This window comes from Xiphias gladius, chromosome 5, assembly GCF_016859285.1.
Source record: "Xiphias gladius isolate SHS-SW01 ecotype Sanya breed wild chromosome 5, ASM1685928v1, whole genome shotgun sequence".
Lineage (NCBI taxonomy): Eukaryota > Metazoa > Chordata > Actinopteri > Istiophoriformes > Xiphiidae > Xiphias > Xiphias gladius.
The window spans coordinates 22,611,698-22,628,728 of NC_053404.1; the positions used below are offsets into that span (position 1 = coordinate 22,611,698).

The 17,031-nt window shown below is 48.1% G+C and overlaps 2 protein-coding genes and 1 long non-coding RNA gene across 33 annotated transcripts in view; 1 reads left to right on the plus strand and 2 right to left on the minus strand.

Moving 5' to 3' along the window:
- The window catches only part of LOC120789870 (NACHT, LRR and PYD domains-containing protein 12-like), a 1,168,582-nt gene that overhangs the window by 717,046 nt on the left and 434,505 nt on the right, over nucleotides 1-17,031 (minus strand). For 7 of the 27 annotated variants that reach the window (XM_040126979.1, XM_040127013.1, XM_040126987.1 and 4 more), the window contains exon 1: nucleotides 488-791. The exons of 3 other annotated variants lie outside the window; for them this stretch is intronic. In XM_040126979.1, coding sequence (XP_039982913.1) covers nucleotides 488-618 — 131 coding nt within the window. In that variant the 5' untranslated portion in view covers nucleotides 619-791. Of the gene's footprint in view, nucleotides 1-487; nucleotides 794-860; nucleotides 1,006-3,697; nucleotides 3,782-17,031 lie in introns of those variants that run through there. 17 more of the 27 variants (XR_005707469.1, XM_040127001.1, XM_040127008.1 and 14 more) reach the window with 7 other exon arrangements.
- LOC120789919 lies at nucleotides 6,916-8,605 on the minus strand. Its single transcript, XR_005707479.1, has 3 exons — nucleotides 8,150-8,605; nucleotides 7,891-8,011; nucleotides 6,916-7,763 (listed from the first exon to the last, which is right to left on the minus strand). It is a non-coding gene; the product is annotated as an uncharacterized LOC120789919 (long non-coding RNA).
- sugct (succinyl-CoA:glutarate-CoA transferase) overlaps nucleotides 7,168-17,031 on the plus strand; it is a 70,463-nt gene continuing 60,599 nt past the window's right edge. For 2 of the 5 annotated variants that reach the window (XR_005707471.1, XM_040127091.1), the window contains exons 1-8: nucleotides 7,175-7,517; nucleotides 8,633-8,681; nucleotides 8,781-8,854; nucleotides 8,963-9,048; nucleotides 9,416-9,466; nucleotides 9,943-10,063; nucleotides 14,132-14,223; nucleotides 15,541-15,684. Coding sequence is in view for 4 of the 5 variants with exons in the window: in XM_040127091.1 (XP_039983025.1) it covers nucleotides 7,385-7,517; nucleotides 8,633-8,681; nucleotides 8,781-8,854; nucleotides 8,963-9,048; nucleotides 9,416-9,466; nucleotides 9,943-10,063; nucleotides 14,132-14,223; nucleotides 15,541-15,684 (750 nt within the window). In the remaining variant the exon portion in view is untranslated. Of the gene's footprint in view, nucleotides 7,518-8,632; nucleotides 8,682-8,780; nucleotides 8,855-8,962; nucleotides 9,049-9,415; nucleotides 9,467-9,942; nucleotides 10,064-14,131; nucleotides 14,224-15,540; nucleotides 15,685-17,031 lie in introns of all 5 variants that reach the window. The other 3 variants (XM_040127090.1, XM_040127088.1, XM_040127089.1) reach the window with 3 other exon arrangements.

The following is a 17,031-nucleotide window of genomic DNA, read 5'->3' on the forward strand; positions in this document are numbered from 1 at the left end:
CAGCCTCAGCTCACTGTCCCCAGGACATGTTTCTCCCCTCGTCTCCCTAGACCGGCCTTCGTCTAGTCACCAACCAGTCCTCAGACTTGCCTCCCTGTTCCCCGTCACCTGACTGTCCCGCCCATCCAGATCCCTGATCCCACTTGTCTTCAGCGCTGCAGTCACCTGAGCACTCCCACCTGCAACTCATTCACTAATCAACCTGTTTCCAGCGGGTTTTTTTTCTCCTGTGCCTCAGCCTACCTGTGTTCCTTCTTGCCAGCTTGTCCACCCGTCTAACTGTGAGCCTGTTTTTTGCCTTATTAAAATATCTTCACTGAATCTACCTGCCTGCGAGTCCTGCATTTGAGTCTTTTCCCTGTGTCGCTGGCTTCAGCCGTAACAAGAAGTGACATTAGTGCCCGAGGCATGCTAGAAAAATTGTTGAACCTTTTCAATGAAAGCTGTTCCTGTAGCTCTAAATACACACAGCCCAGCTACTGCTTACTGTTTGTCAGAGGGTCCAGGTTCATTACTGAAGGCCAGAGGATTATCTTTGGACCGGTCACTCTTCATAGACAGACAGCTGGATCCTGGAGACCCTGATCTTTCCTCCTCTTCCTCAACACAAACACTCATCTTCTGGACTTCAGTCTGTCTGAGAGGGAAACCGGGAACGCTGACGGTGAGCTCACAAACGCAGGAAACAGGACAAACAAGTTTGTTCAAGTGCCAAAGATACCAAGGAGACCACACACACACACACACACACACACACACACACACACACACACACACAGAGTAGTGTTTATTGTCTACCGGGAGAAACTGACTCAGAGACTTTGACAGTAACATCAGAATAATGTTGTATTAACACTCACCCTGCCTCAGCCTTCACTCTTCCTCCGTCTTTGCCGTCCAGTTAAAAATGGAGTCTGGAGAAACTGAGCACTTTCACTTTCAGTTGCTCCTTCCCTCTTTTTTACAGGAACACAGTCTCAGCTGAGATTTCGAAGAACTCAAATGCTCGACACAGAGAGAAAGCAGTCCACCTTTATTTAAGCTTGATAGACAGAACCAGTCAAGGACAAACATTAGGTGAAGTCAGGGAGCAGGCAGTGGTCAGCAACAGTCAGGCAGGAGAACCAGACAAAAAAAAAAACAGGTAAAAGGAGCAGACAAAAGGCAAAGTTCCCAAAGCAGGCAGGTCAAAACAGGTAACTGAGGCTGGAAAGATGCGACTGGGATGGCACAATAGACATCTGAGTGTAGGTGGAAATGGACAGTTGTATTTACATAAACATAAACTAGTGGGGAATGCGGGACCGGTGAGAAAGTGGGCGGGGAGGGGTCAGGTATCTGGAAAGTGGGAGGGGGGTGGGGTTACTGTAGGAATGAAATTTGATGCTTGACTCACAACATGAGCCCACTTTTTTTTTTTTTAAACATTTCATTGACTAAATGGTAATAATCCAGGAAAATAACAGGCTGATGAATCCGTGATGAAAATGAACGTTAGTTGCAGCCCTAAACACATGTTTGTGCTCATTTAGCAACAGTGTCTCCATTACCAGAGTCTGACCACCAGAAAGCACTGACAAATTGGTTTTGACACTGAAAAGTGTCCCAACCGCCACAGATCTGAGTCACCGCTGGTTTAGAGACGGATCCACAGGATCTGTATCGAAAAACTCTCAGGTGACGTCCTGATCAGATTATTTTGGCCCCGATCTGAGTCTTTTAATAGTGGATATCGAGTCCAATGTGATACATCAAAATGGTATCTGCAGATACTCAATCTGGCTGAACTTATTCTTCACAGTGCATCCAAACACTGAAGCTCCTGATTCAAAACTATTAAAATCGATCAGATTATTGATCTGATCTGAATAAAGGCGTAACTGGAGGACTCTGACTCCTGAAACTGACATGAGCTCAAGGCCCAAATTTACCAAATTGCTAAAAAGATAGATAAAAGTAATGCAGGTTCACACTGTGGGATTTCCAATTCCTAATCGATTAAACAAAACAAAACAAAACACGTGGGAGACGACAGACATAACCGCAGATTAAATCCATTTCTAATATTTCCGTCGTAAGCACACCTGACGACTCGGTCAAGACGCAGGACTACGCACGATTCCGGGCACTGGGGATCTCACAGATCAGGTCCAGGTCTCTCAGACGGGCGGGGTTGGACTTTCACAGCTGAGACCAGAGAATCGCAGCCGATCAGCTGCGTAAAGAATAAATCGTGCGGTCTAAATCAATAGATCTACGGTCGTAGTCGGACTGTCTCGGGCTGCTCGGGGACGAACCTCGGCCGAGACGTATTCACATTCACATCCCTGCTGTCTCACTATAGATGCGGCATGCGGTGCTCAGGTGGGTGGGGGGGGGTCGGGTATCTCACCAGCTACAGACTCCCAGATGTTTTCGAGCACGACGCCGCAGGGGACAAAAGTGCAGCCGATTAACTGAACCGCTGGGGCCGTCGGTAGAGCCGGGGAGCGGCCGGTGGCGCAGCGCCGCAGGCTGGAGCACCTTCGAACCCGAGGACGTCGAATATTCAGATCCGGAATGAAAGCGTGAACATGTGGCTTCATCCACCGCCAAGTCTCGGCTGCACGCGTGGTGACGGCTGAACCGTACCGCCGACTCACCGGGCATCCGGACAAGAAGACCGCCCCGTTAGACTGCAGGCGAGGGGCTGCGCCGGTTGAGTCTGGCGTCAGGTACCACCGAGATGACGACGCACGATCCGGGAATCTGCAGAGTCCAAAACTCTGCACGTTTGAATATTAAGAGGAACGATCCGACAACTTCGGGGAGTTCCACAGATTTCTCCGAGGCAGTGTCAAGACATGACAAGGATGAGGAAACAGTCTGCCTCAAGCGTTTGAGCAATGCAGTGCGCTCCTCTCCCAAACCCAGGGGAAGTGAACCCTCTGGATAGATGGTGCGGCCCCCACGAGCATCCTGAAGCCCACTGATGCCCCGCCAACATCAGCTGGCAGCATTTTTCACGTCAACCGGAAGAGTTTGTGCAGAACGTGTGTCTGCAGTAAAACACAGTGTGTTCGATTCCGTAATAAATACAGTTTGGTTCAAGGAACAACTTCCACCATCTTTCCAGTGTCAGACATGGGCACTATGCACTTGAAATACAGATACGAATTTTTTTTTCTTTTTGCATTTTTAATTCCTCATAAATCAGACAATTGCATATTTTTTTCAGACGTGCAATTAGTTGCTAAGAAAGTACCACAACATGACTATTATATACGAATGATCCGATGCGGTTCAGTGTGAAGGTACGGTGGGCTCCGAGGTACAAAAGAATTTAATACAACTTTCAGCAAACAGTAACTTAGCAAATCCGCAACCGTAGGCCAGCCATCGTAGAAGTTTAAGACATCCGATACTAAGTGTGAAGCAAATCCGAGACGGTCAGTCGCGATGTCGGCGAGGTGTTAGGCAATGAGAGCAAAAGCAGCCGACGCGTGAAAAGCTTCAGGTCTGTTCAGTCAGAGGAAATGCACTGGAACGCGTCAGTCTTTGTAGTCACTGGGTCCTGGTGATTTGTATTATATGGGATTATCAAGAGGTGTGTGGTTTCTATAATGACACAATCTGTAATGGAACATTAGCGTTGTGCAAATATAAGAAAAACCGACAAAAGCGTAAAGTGGTTTAGTATTATTAGACTTCAACTTACCTGGATTCTTCTTTGCACGCAGTCAGTCCGATGACCTCTGCCACCAACCTCCCGGACATTCAGGACCCTGATGGCTGGTAGATGGCTGCAGTACCGCATCATTCCGCACGGTGGCGTTAACACATGAACGCTGACAGTGATAAGTGCGGGTTTCAGCGCAGACAGACGGTCACATGTTTCAAAGCATCGAGACTTTCAGACAAAATTTAAATCGTTATTACAAAACATGTTGAGGATCATTGGAAGCCTGCCCAAACAAGTCCCTAGTTAAGATCACCCAGAATACACCCAAGCACCAAGACCTGAACACAAACCAGAACCTAAACCCCATCAGACTGAGGCCAGACTCCGGTCCAAGTGGAGGAGGTGGTTGAGTGTGGAGCAGAAGGAGTCTCGGGGATGATGGTGGACTTGACTTTGTGTCCGACAGTGGAGCTGTTCCTCCGTCAGTCACCGCTGGATGGAGCTCTCCTCTCCACTCTACCTCCCAGCAACGTGGCCCAGTCAGAGCCTCTCTACACTCAAGCTGCTGCTGCTGCTGCTTCCACCTCTCTGGATCATCAGGACACAGCTCATCCTCCCTCAACACACACACACACCGTCCTCTTCACTCTCACCTTCAGGAAGATCATCAGCTCCAGCTGTTGAGAGAAGGAGACAGACAACAGAGGTGATAAATCAGTGTTTACAGAGACTTCATCAACTTTCAGTCAGTACAAAGAGCAGCAGGGACTTGAATCCTGTTCAGACCAGATGTGGAGCAGCTGTGCAGCGCAGCCAGCTTCCTGTCAGCTCTCATGTTAACGTCCTGCATTGAACACACTGAGCTGGAAGCTCACGGACCTGCAGAGACTTTCAGCATCAAGTCTGTTTCCTCTGCACATTTCACTCCAGTCCTCAGTGGAAACAAACTGCTGAGAGTCACGAACGATTCGACAGTTTAGTGACGGATTTACTGTTTTTACATGTGAACTGATGCTACGTTTAAAGAAAGAGTCTCTGTGTGTTGATGAACATCTGATCTGCTTCCGAAACATCACCTGACCAATAAACCTGGAGTCTGTCACTGAAAATGTCTGACAGATGGACAGAGATGCAGATGTGATTCCTGGACTTCAGCAGAGGTTCCGGTCTGTACAAAGACCACATGGCTACAGCACGTAACAGGAAACACTGGATCTTTGCTTTGATACCAACTGTGTTTAGTACTATACTGCTGAAAGCAGCAGGGACCGACTCCAATGCAAAGTCTCCAGTCTACAGTCTGGACTCTACACAAGACCAGAAAGATCCTTCACATCTGCAGGTGGTTCAGACTCAGGTCCAGTTCCTTCAGATGGGAGGGGTTGGACTTCAGAGCTGAGACCAGAGAATCACAGCTGATCTTTGACAAACTGCAGAGACTCAACCTGTATAAAGAATAAAACATGTAGACAAAAATCATTTATAATCCAATCAGATCCAGTTTGTTTTAATCAATGAGCTTTGTCCTTCTGTCATTGTGGATCATCACAACGTCAGTCGTCTACAGACATCGTCCCGATGTCACCAGAACATTCATACACCTGTTCATGTCAACACAGATTCATAACATGCTGCTGAACCTCATTCCAGTCTGTCATTAGGAGATCTACATTAAATGAAACTGGTTGGACTGAAATACTCTTCATAATTCTTGCTTTACATGACCGTCCTCTTCCTGTATTCGACAGCTGAGTAGGTTTGTGTAATTAAAGGATATTAAAAGCAGGGATGGTTCCTGATAGCACGTTCCACTTTGGATCCAGTTCCGCGGCTAACGAATCCCTTATCGAGTCTTTTTGTGTCACTTTCATGCTTGTCTGGTAATTGGTTCCTAAATCACAATTAAAATGACCAATTGTTTTACTAATTTGACTTGAAGAAGAAAGATCCTTAAATATCAAATCATACATTTTTTTACACAAAACAATGGAAATTAGATTTGTTCCTGCTCTCAGCAAAGTACAAACAGCACATTTTTAACTAACCGATGTCTTCAATCCACCAAACTACTGAGAAAGATTTGATAAGAGATTCAAAAGGATTTGGATTTGATGAGAGGATTCATTTTCGTGAAGTTTCTTAATTTAAGAGAAAAAGAATTTGAAAAAACATGTACTTTCTCTACTGCTCTAAATCACAAACACTACGACGGGCATCAACTTTCTTCTTTTTTCTAGTAATTACAACAGCTTCGTGTTTGAAAATCCTCAGAGAAATACTGAAAATGTATGAACCAATGAAAAACTGTAACTGAAAAGAATTGAAATGAATATCGAAAAAACAACAGCTCCAGTCAGTGGACTGACCTCAGAGTCTCCAGTCTACAGTTTGGACTCTCCAGTCCAGCAGTCAGCAGCCTCACTCCTGAGTCCCGCAGCCTGTTGTGACTCAGGTCCAGTTCCCTCGGACGGGAGGGGTCGGACTTCAGAGCCGAGGCCACGACTCCACAACTGTCTGAGAGGGAAACCGGGAACACAAATGGAGCCTCAACTACCTGACTGAACACTTTCGCTTTCAGTTGCTCCTCCACCCTCGCTCACATGTGTGTTGTTCACTAGTTCAAAGTTGTTTAAATTTGTTGTAGTTTCATCATTCTGTTAAAATTACAACTAATGTGCTTTTAACTAAATGTTTTGTAAAAACGTACTACATAATAAACTGCATAAATAATGTTTATTCCCATGATTATGATAAACAAAAACCCAGCTGATCCACTGGATCTGGATCTTTGTGTGGGACGGGTGGCAGAGGGTTCAGGTGAACAACCCTCAGTACAGGAGCCCCCCAGGGCTGTGTCCTGTCCCCCTGACTCTTCTCCCTTTACATCCCATCACAGTCCAGTTGCCGTCCTTCTGTGCACTGACGGCTTAATAACAGCTCTCACAGCCAGTAACAAGCAGCACAGTTAGCGGGAGCGGCCCAACACACGTCTCAGGTGAACCATCACGCATCCATTTACATTTCTTCACACACACGTGTCCGCATCACACTCAGTCGGAGTTTGAACTACATCGGCAGAAAGGCCCGGCAGGGACTTTTCGTTCCCAGACGACTCAGGAAATTCAACGGGAAACAACTGTTCCCGCACTTTCATGCAGCCATCGCCGCTTCATCTGTCACAGTCTGGTGTGGCAGCTCCGACACGACACACTCTGCTTCACCATTACATTCAAGTCACAGAGATAAGTATCTGATTTACTGAAAAACATCGCTGCTTTATTGTGTCGTGGTGTGAACTGCAGGACATTACACACTTATGTTACTGTGTATGAAATAATGGACAGAAACATCGAAAGAGAAATAAAAAGAAGCACAACACTGTTTGAGGCCAGTTCCTGTCTTTGCCATTTCCAGCTCCGATCTTCATGTTGATTATAAAAAGGAGGCAAAACTGTGGAAACAGACCGAAAATCTTTTACACTGTGCAGCAGTAGGAATAGTTTTGGTCTAGGTGTTCTGCTCTGTTCGACCTCTTAAATGCTTTAAATGACAAATGAGAGATTTTCCTGCAGAAAAACTGATGTTTAGCTCTGCGACCTCAGTGTGATGCTAACTCGTCACACGGATTTACCACAACTTCAGGCCTCCCGACTTTTACTCTGAAAAGCGGGTTCCGGAGGCGTCGTTGCGGTGGCCGTAGCTTGACGCTAACGGGCGGGGAAGATGTCGGCTGGTGTCGGCGTGTTAAGAAGCCGCCTGTCGGCCCTTTGTCCGGTCGGTTTCGCGTCTCTGCTCCGGAGGAACCATCCGGTGAGACGTCCCCCGGGCGGACGGCGGATGTCACGCGCACAAACAGGTACTGCGCCGGGGCCGAGGTTAGCCGGCTAACGCTAGCTCCTCTCACGGCCAAACGCCGCAGGTACCCCCGCCGAAAGACGACCCGGCCCGGGTCGAGCTTCGGGCCGAAAGTCCCACTGCGGCGACGGAGGCCGGATTTGTCACATTAGCCGGCCACGCAAACCCAAACCCGCCGCGTAGGCCAGGCTCTAAACCCGGCGAGTCGCGGTGAAGTTCCCGAGGCTGCAGACTGCGCAGTTCGCAGCTGTGGAAAAATAAAGGTTTTGTGATCAAAGCAAACAGCGCAACAGCTTCGTCACCACAGTTACTGATCTTTGTTTTTGTTTTTTGTTTTTATTCCCCCCCAGGAAACGTTTCCTTCGTTCGATCACCTGACAGGTGTCCTTGGTGTCTGAAGGTACCGGAAGTCAGCGCGACCCCCGCGGCGAGCGCGCTGAGCCTCTCGTCTCAAATGTTGACGCGCTGAAAACGCTAATCGTTGAAGCTCTGTCCCTGAAAGTGGATTGATCAAGAGAAAAGTAAAAAAATCAATAAATCATTGTTAATCAGGAAGCATTCCGAGCAAGAATTCACTATTATTGATTATCAACAGTCTGGATCTGACCCTGGATCCAGTCCAGGGGTATCTACCGCATGTCGTCGCTTCAGGTGTCCCGGGGGACCCTCTTGCCGTCCCCCGCGGCAGCGGAGCTCAGAGCCGCACCGGTTAGTCAGCTGTCGGAAAAAACAAGCGGCAGTTTCCTCCGGGAACCGTTTTTAAAGCGCAGATGCCTCAGACGCTCCTCGTCTGCGAGGATGTGCGGCCAACTCTTGGTCTTAGGTGATCGGGTTTGGACTCGTACCGCACCTCGGGTTAGAAGCTATGGGGCGGACAGGACATCTCCCCCAAGGGTGAGCTCCCTGGGTCGTACCTGAGCCCACGACCTTTCCCGTGGTGCCACCCTCGGGACCAAAGGTCCCATCCGTAGCTCCACTTCGCGGTGCCCGTCCCGAGCCAGGTCCAGAGTCCGCCGTTGCGGGAGCTTGTCCTTATCACAGTTCTGTAAAGACCATCAGAGTTGATGGGTGTCATCTCACTGTGTCTGGTTCACCGTCTAAACTCATTCTCGACAGGGGGAAACCTTCGACCACTGGAGGGCGTCAGAGTCTTAGACTTGTCAAGGTAGTACTCAGCTTTCCTCTGGTGTTTCTAAGCCCCTTTGGCCCGGGACCGGAGATGAAGCCGTGACATCTAAATGTTTTTTTCCCGACGGTTTTGCAGAGTTCTGGCCGGTCCCTTCGCCACCATGATCCTGGGCGACCTGGGAGCTGAAGTCCTCAAAGTGGAGCGGCCCGGTGAGTCTTCGGCCGGGTCGTCCGGGCCTCTCCGTCGCGTTTCTGCGTGAGTACGGGTGAAGGACTGTGGGGGGCTGTGACGGCTTTTGTGTGTGTCTCGTCGGACAGGCGCGGGTGATGACACCAGAGCCTGGGGTCCTCCGTTCGTGGGCTCAGAGAGCGCCTATTTCCTCAGCGTCAACCGGAACAAAAAGGTGATGTTTTCCTCCTCACCAGGTCTGTGCTTGCGTATCGTTTGTCTTATGGACCGGGACTTTCCCGCCTCGTGAACCTTTCGTGACTCCTGAAATGTCAAAAGCTGCAATGAAATCACCAACGTGTGATGATATGAGAAAATATGAAGAGAGATTGAACACCGCGCTGCAGTCTGCAATACAGAGACTAGAGATATAGAGACTGCGAAAGGGGTTAAGGGGATAAAACGCACCAATCCTCCCGTATGGGTCCTCGACAGCCTGTCGGTCAACACGGCTTTCAAGGCCCAACGACGGGCCTCCGGTGCTTCACGAGCAGCAGAGGCGTGACCTCAGTGTTCTGTTGTGCTTCTGGGTGATTTTTCAGAGTATCGCCGTGGACCTGAAGCATCCCAGCGGAGCGCAGATCATCCGGCAGGTAGGGCCACACCCACAGCTGCAAAGTCTCGAACTGACACTTTCAGTGTTAGTGCCGATACAAGGCCTGACCTTCTGCGCCAGAGCCAAAACCATTTTTTTTGGTACCTGACTGTGAGAGAAAAAAAAAAAAAGTCTTTTCTTCATTAAACAAAAGAAACCAAAGAAATGAACAAAGCACTCTCAAACTGGACGGGTGACGATTCAAATCGGGAACCGCCAGATCGGCGCGGTCGTGAATCGGACCGGACGCTTCAGTACTCGGGGGTCTGGACCCGGTTCAGTCGGTACCAAAAAATGCTGGTTATACGAAGCTTAGCCCGGCTCTGATTTACCATCACTAGGTCACGGCAAGATATGTCACATGGACATAATCATGCGAATGCTGCCGGGGTTTCTTGTCCATTACATTTACATGTTCTGTGTGTGTGTGTGTGTGTGTGTGTGTGTGTGTGTGTGTGTGTGTGTGTGTCTCAGCTTACAGGAGTGTGTGACGTGCTGATAGAGAACTACCTACCTGGGAAACTGCATCAGATGGGTTTAGGATACGAGCAGCTCAGCAGCGTGAACCCACAGCTCATCTACTGCTCCATATCAGGTACTGACAGAGGGGCCAGGTGCAGTGGAACAATTAAAGGTGCAGGAAGAGACTTTTCTTCCGCTTCGGTCGCACTTGTGAGGGGAAAACGGCGTTTACAGACTGATGTGGTCTGAGAAGAATTTCGGTTGAAAGCATCGAAATACAGAGAGAGGTTTCGGGCGGACGGTCAGACCGTCGATGTAACTCAGGTGTTTATTCGGACATGAGACCAACACGTTAAACTGCCCTCAGAATAGTGTAAAGCGCCGCATGTGTGAAAGGGGCTTTTCCTCCATATGAACCGGTTTACTTAGAACCTGGAGTGATTTCTGAGTTCACAGTTGTCGGAGACATCACAAGCTGATGAACAGATTATCGTGAGAGGCGGTGAGCACAAGAACGGGATCGGGGCGTTCCACCTGAGACCTGTCCAGCGCTAGGAGCCACCGACGATGCCTCGCGGCACCTCTGGCTGGGAGCTACCAGACCGGAAGTCTTCAGAGCGGCGGAGGGAGAAGCTTTTGTGGCGCTGATACAAGCCGCGTCGCTGCCAGGGTTTAGAAAGCGGAGAGAGGCAAAGTGAGAACGAGTCCGATTTGAAGGTTTACAACTACGGACAAGAAGCTCGCCTTTCTCCTCATTTCTGTCTCTGCGCTGCCAGCTTTCGTTCAGCTCATCTCGCTTCCCCGGTCCGTGTTTTCATTTGCGTCTGGGGCTTGTTTAAAGGCCCATTACAGTTAACGGGCGGCGTCGCGCTCTCCCCAGCGGGAAGCGGCCCTGCCGGCGCGACCGCTGCGGCGGCTGGATAATCTGGAACGGCTGCGCGGAGTCCCTGAGGAAACAGGGGAAAGCGGGGTTTTAATGGGGAGGTTGCTGCGCTGGGGGACTAATGGGCAGCGGACGGCGGGAACTGGCAGACGACGCTGTACAGGTTGACTCACGCTGGACTGGGTTCACATGACAGAGAGAGAGAGGCAGGAACAAACTCCGTCAGAATCGTCGGCACTGATGCAACATTTATCGATAACAACGGGAGGTTTTATCGACACTAAACAAGAGTGTTGAATCAGCAGTGGTTCGTGTTTGGTTCCCCAGACGGAAAAGTGATGCGTCACAGTCCTCATGACTGAGGCTGACGCTTTCCTCTTATCATCGTCATCGAGCTTTCGATGACTCTTGCCGCCCACTGCGGTCCGGCAGCACATCGTGGTGCGTTTGAGGACACTATTACCTCCTCTACTACGGTAAAACAGATAAAATCAGAGTGTTTTCAGTTCGATGGGATTCGTAGTCTCTGCCCTCTTCAGTGCTGCGGTTCTCGGACTGAGCCACTAGATGTCGTAGGACTCCACAGTGAAGACGGACTGTCCCAGGGGGCTCACGTTCCCTGCTCAGAAAACAAAGCGGGCTGCTGTCCCCTCTCTGTCTCCCCCTCTGCAGGCTGTAAAGTGAAGCCACTTCACACGCACGCATAATAACGGCACTGACACGCAGCAGATTGTACCACTTATTTAGCTTCACACTGTTTCATGTTGGAGTTATTGAGGCCCCGACAGCGGGGGCTGCAGCCCAGAAACACACTCTTTACTGCGAGGAGCCTAAGATCTGCAGTCAAGTGTGTTCTTTGCGTTTTTATGGGGCTTGTAGCACAAGTTTTTCATTCCCACCAGATTCTGCAAACTGCACAAAAGCTGTCTAAGTTTTTTTGTTTTAAATCTTGTCCCTCCATCACTTCTGCTCAGTTCAGTTTCGCTCTGCTGGTGTGAACGATGGTGAACCAGCACGGAACAATTAACGCGGCTCAGCAGTGAGAGTTGACGGGTGGTTCTGGATCAGAAGAAAGCCACATGGGGACCGATCGCTGACGGAAGTGGGGTGTGAATGTCAGGTTTTCAGCTTTGGAAAGTTACCGAGGCGGTCGGAGACAGACCCCGCTGATCTGAAGTCGGGGGGGGGACCATCCAGCAAGTGGTTCAGACGGAGTGTACCGGCCCGTTTAGTCATGATGTGTTCACATGTTGTCAGTTAGAGGAGGTTAGGCCACGACAGCTCAGACCGTTCAGTCCTCGGCTGGTTTATGAGATTTATGACATTTCTTTAGTGTTTGCTATGTTGAGGTCGTATTTATGACCGAATATGAAAACAAAATCAGTGTGTAAATTTTACCAGGTGACTTTTAAAAGATGACGAAACCAGTAAAATCTCCCAGAACCAGTAACGTGAATGAAGGATCTTCAGTTGTTAATAAAAACATAAAAAGTTTAGAATCTCTTATTGCAAAACAATAAAAAAAATTTTCTCCTTTCTTCTTTTGAATTTCCCTTTTTGTCTTTTCTCCCCACTTTTCTCTCTCTACTCCTGCTTTATCACTCCCACATTTTTGTCCTCCCCTCCTCCTCCTCCCATCCTTTAGGGCCCAAAAAAAAAAAAACTACATTACCCAGGAGGCCTCATTAAGCTGCAGCAGCTGGATGCAGTGGGCAGATTTACAGCCCGGTTTCATCCTGAGCAGGACACTTCAGAGATTGATGTCCTGATCCGCCAAACCTGCAATTCCTGTCGCTTTGTAACGAAAGGGGGAAAAAAAGGTTGTCTCCACAGCGGAGGGTTTATTTAATGGACCAGAAACTGGATTTTGCGAAGCTTTGGGTGTTGGTCAGAGGTGACGTTGGCCACGGTTTGACCCGAAGGCGGTCAGTTTTTACTGTCAAATGTTTAGATATAAGTAAAAGCAACAGAGAAAGAGAAACACCTGACATCTGATGACTTCCGCTCCATCACTGGTTATGGATCTATTGAGGCGTCAGGACGTCACAGAGTTAAAAAGAAAGTTCAGATATGTTAATAAAACATCCAGAATAGAATCCGTAGCCTCATCGGTCTGTGGGGGACCACAGGTGGAGTCAGTCCGAGCCCCTTTTCAGGCTTAGGGTGACATTATAAGACCAATATTACCTGCCTCTTTATAGCTGTTTGTATAGTCCGGAACTGAAAATAAGAAAAAAAGGAAAACTGGAGAGAGAACCTTTTTTGCTTATGGAGAGAAAATAAAGGAGTGTTCATGATTCATTCGTGTTTCAGACTAAACATGTGTAATGTTTTTTATTTTATGACTACCTATGAATGACTGTGGAGCCGCTCCTGGGTCCCCGGGTGGAGGATATCCAGCATTGCAAATCATGCCGTGTTATTAAAATCAACGTAAAGCTGTCTCCACAAAAACCTGGCCGCTCCGCTTACGCTGCCATCAGGTCAGCCGGCCGATCGGTAAACGCTGCGGCCGAAGGGACGCCGCTGTCCGCTAAAGCACTTGTACGCCGAACACACCCGCGGCCCCTCGCTCCTTGTCTCCTTTCAGGACCAACGGAAGTGATTCCGACATCCTCTGACGGCCGGATGACGGAGGAGCGAGAACGGGGGCGAGGTAGAACTAGCAGACTGGGCAGCACCCTCTTTCTCTGGGTGGCGTTCTGCACCGGATGCTCCACCTGTCGACCGCTGCTCTGGTTTCTGGTTTCTGCAGCCACGATGAAGACAGTTGTTGTCTAACGCTTGTTTCTTTGGTGCGGATGGAGAAAATAATGCTTTTGTTGTTTGTAGAAGGAAACGGGGACTTTACCTCTTGCCGGCGTGTAAACAGACTTTTGATTGCTCTCCTTCATTCGCTCCATCTTTGGTGCTCCGAGCTGGTCACTCCACTCAGCCTCTCCAGTTTCTGTGTTTTGCATCTCAGCATGTGATGCAGAGAGCAGTGAACTGTCCTCGGGGTTAAAAGCTGTGTAGATTCATCCAGTCAGTGGGCTGGTTATCACTTTACAAGCATTTATGGGAATGGTTTTTGTTGATATGAAATGAACACAGTCTGGACTCCTTAGGAAATCAATCTGGTTGTTTAGTCAGAGCGGCAGACTCAACAAGCAGCTGGAATGTGGCTTTCCTGGAAAAGGAGACGCTGGAAGGCCGACGGTTTGATTCCCTGCTGTGTTTCCTTTCAGGTCAGAGAGAAACCAGCCCACTGGCACAGAGGAAATAATCCCCCCCTCTCTCTCTCTCTGTGTGTGTGTGTGTGTGTGTGTGTGTGTGTAGGTTACGGACAGACCGGTCCTCAGTCTCAGAGTCCTGGCTATGACTCCATCGCCTCTGCTGTGTCAGGAATGATGCACATCACCGGGCCGGAGGTTAGACTCTGTCCTTTTCTCTTCCTCTGAACCCTGTTTAGTCCGGCGAGAAAAGACCCATTTAGATTTCGAACAGGTGCTCGGTTCATCCAAATGATGCCCGTTTGGAAAGTTGCCGCTGATGTCTTGCGGCGATGTGACGAGCCGCTGCCCGGGTGAGGCCGGCGGTCGCGTCCGCAGCTCACAGCCGGGCTCCCGAGATGACGCCGGGCAGGTGCATCCGGTTTACATGTATAAGCAACAGTTAAACGCAGCGTACATCATCTAAACCAGGGGGAAATGTGGACAGAACGAGATTTGTGTTTGGGGCAAATGAAAAGAAAAAATAAACCCAACAACCAGCAACTAAAAAAAAAAATATTGGTTCAGGTCTTTTTTTTTTTTTTTTTTTAACAGGGTCATGAGAGTGAGTATGAAAAGTAAATTTGTCATCCAGCCACATTAGGATATTAATATAAATACACTACAGGACACTAACATTAGACTCTAGACTAAAACCCTGTCAAACTTTACTTTATGTAAACCACTCAAAATTCAGCGAGGCCCTCTGAAGCTGTTGCTGTGGACTGTTTTCAGTTTAACATGGAAACAGCCAAACACACTCAGTCTTAACAGACGTGACTGGAAGGCTGTGTCTGAAATCGCTGCCTCTTTATATAGTACGCTGTACGGTGCACCATATTTGATGGCCACCGTGGACTCTGACCCACAATTTAACATCCACATGTAGACAATTCCAAAATCGGCCGACCATCACTTTGAGAATATATCGGGAATTAAAGGCCTTATGTCTCAGCAGGACTTAAAAACAAAAAAACAAAAATGTGTCCGTGCAGTCAGCTACTGTGGAACTGTTGCTACGGGTCTCTCGGGAAAACGGCTCACATTAGTCCACCTCTCGCAGATGGCCTGGGTCGGGTCTGTTTACTGTCCCCGAAGTGCCCCAGAGTTCCCCAGAGCTTCTCCCCTAAACTCCACCTGGAGAAGCAGAGTTTGGTTTTTTTGCTCCACATATCTGAACGAACCCCCAGAAAGCTGCAGGTCTGATCCAACTCTCAGTTTTGTTTTGTTTTCTTTTTGTTGAAAATCCCACAATGCAATGTGTTGCATCCTATAGAGGCCAGAATTACAGTTAAGCAACAGAACATCTGTCAGTGATGCTTCAAGATAACAGTGATTAGTAAGCATCTGAAATCTCAGTTCGCTTCTCGGTATCGAATCTCCATCATAATAGTAAATGCGTGCAATTACGAGTGCTATACTTTTTCTTTTCTCCCCTCACCCTCACCTCCCATAATGCAGTGTTTCTGTCGGCAGGATGGCGAGCCGGTGCGTCCAGGTGTTGCTATGACAGACCTGGCGACGGGGCTGTACGCACACGGAGCCGTAATGGCTGCCCTGCTGCAGCGACACAGGACGGGGAGAGGAGTTCACATCGACTGCAACCTGCTGTCCTCACAGGTAACAGCTGAGTGTGTGTGTGTGTGTGTGTGTGTGTGTGTGTGTGTGTGTGTGTGTGTGTGTGTGTGTGTGTGTGCGCATATGAGAGAGAGAGAGAGAGAGTGTTATTTGTAAGATAACCTGTTCCCTGTTTGGCAGCAGCTAAGCCAGTTTAGAAACTTACTCACTTTGATTGCTGAAATTTCTCCTGGAAAATTGGGCTTTAGCAAACAAATGATAAAAACAATACAGGCCTACAGCTACTGATTATCTTCATCATTAATGTGATGACCGCATTTTTTCGTTGAACTGATGAATCGCTTAGTTTACAGAATGTTAGAAAAGTGACACATTTTCCCAGAATCCTGGTGACGTCTCCAAATGTTTTGTTTTGCTTTGTTCTGTCTGAGTTCAAAGTTCAACCCCCCAAAAATATTGAGTTTACAATAATGTAAAATGGAGAAAATCAGAAAGGAAACCAGATCATTTTTGGCAGTTTAGTTTAAAAAGATTCTTAGGCGATTAACTGATTATCAAAAATAATGTAGTTGCTGAATAATTTTCTCAGTTGACTAATCGATTAATTGACGCTTCTCTAAAGACAAAGACGGGGGACGAACGGCAGAGTGTCAGCAAACAAGATGATTTATAATACACAAGGTAAAAAATAAAAACAAAATGAAATAAAATGGGAGGAGTGGTAGGTGAAAGAAGGCTGTGCATTCAGTGTTTCATGTCATTTGTGAAGAAAAGGCTCCAGGAGGTTCACTGTTCGGCTGTGGACGTTCTTGGTTCCACCAATAATATGATGCTGCATTGACAGTTTTTACACGAAAATGAACTGAAGATGTGAAATTTGTTATTTTTTGCAGTCCTAAGCTCGTTTCTGGAAACTTTTCTGGACAAATGGACCCACAGTATCTTCTTCTCCGTAGCTGGTGTTGCAGTGTGTTGAGGAATTTCTAACTCGTCCTCATCATCCACTCTCGGCTTCATTCAGAGAGAAACAAATCCTAACAGGAAGCTGAAAGTGCTCAATACCTCAATAAGCTAAAAAAAGTCCCACTTTCCGCTGTCAACACAACCGTTTACAGTGCTGTGTTCAGGTTCGGCTGGTAAATTAAATCGCTGACGCTGCCTGTCTGATTCCATCCAGATCGATGGGGTGTTTTTGACGGGAGAGATAAGCAGAAGTGTCCCTGGAGCTACTTGATGCCGTTTTAGTGACTGTGTGTGTCTGAACATGAACTAATAACGAATCCTGAAAACTTGCAAGTATTTAAACAAGCCGTTGATTTATCCTGAAAAGTCTGAACACTTTAAACAAAGTAATCAATATTTCTCTCAGTGTTTTCCCTGTTTAAACAA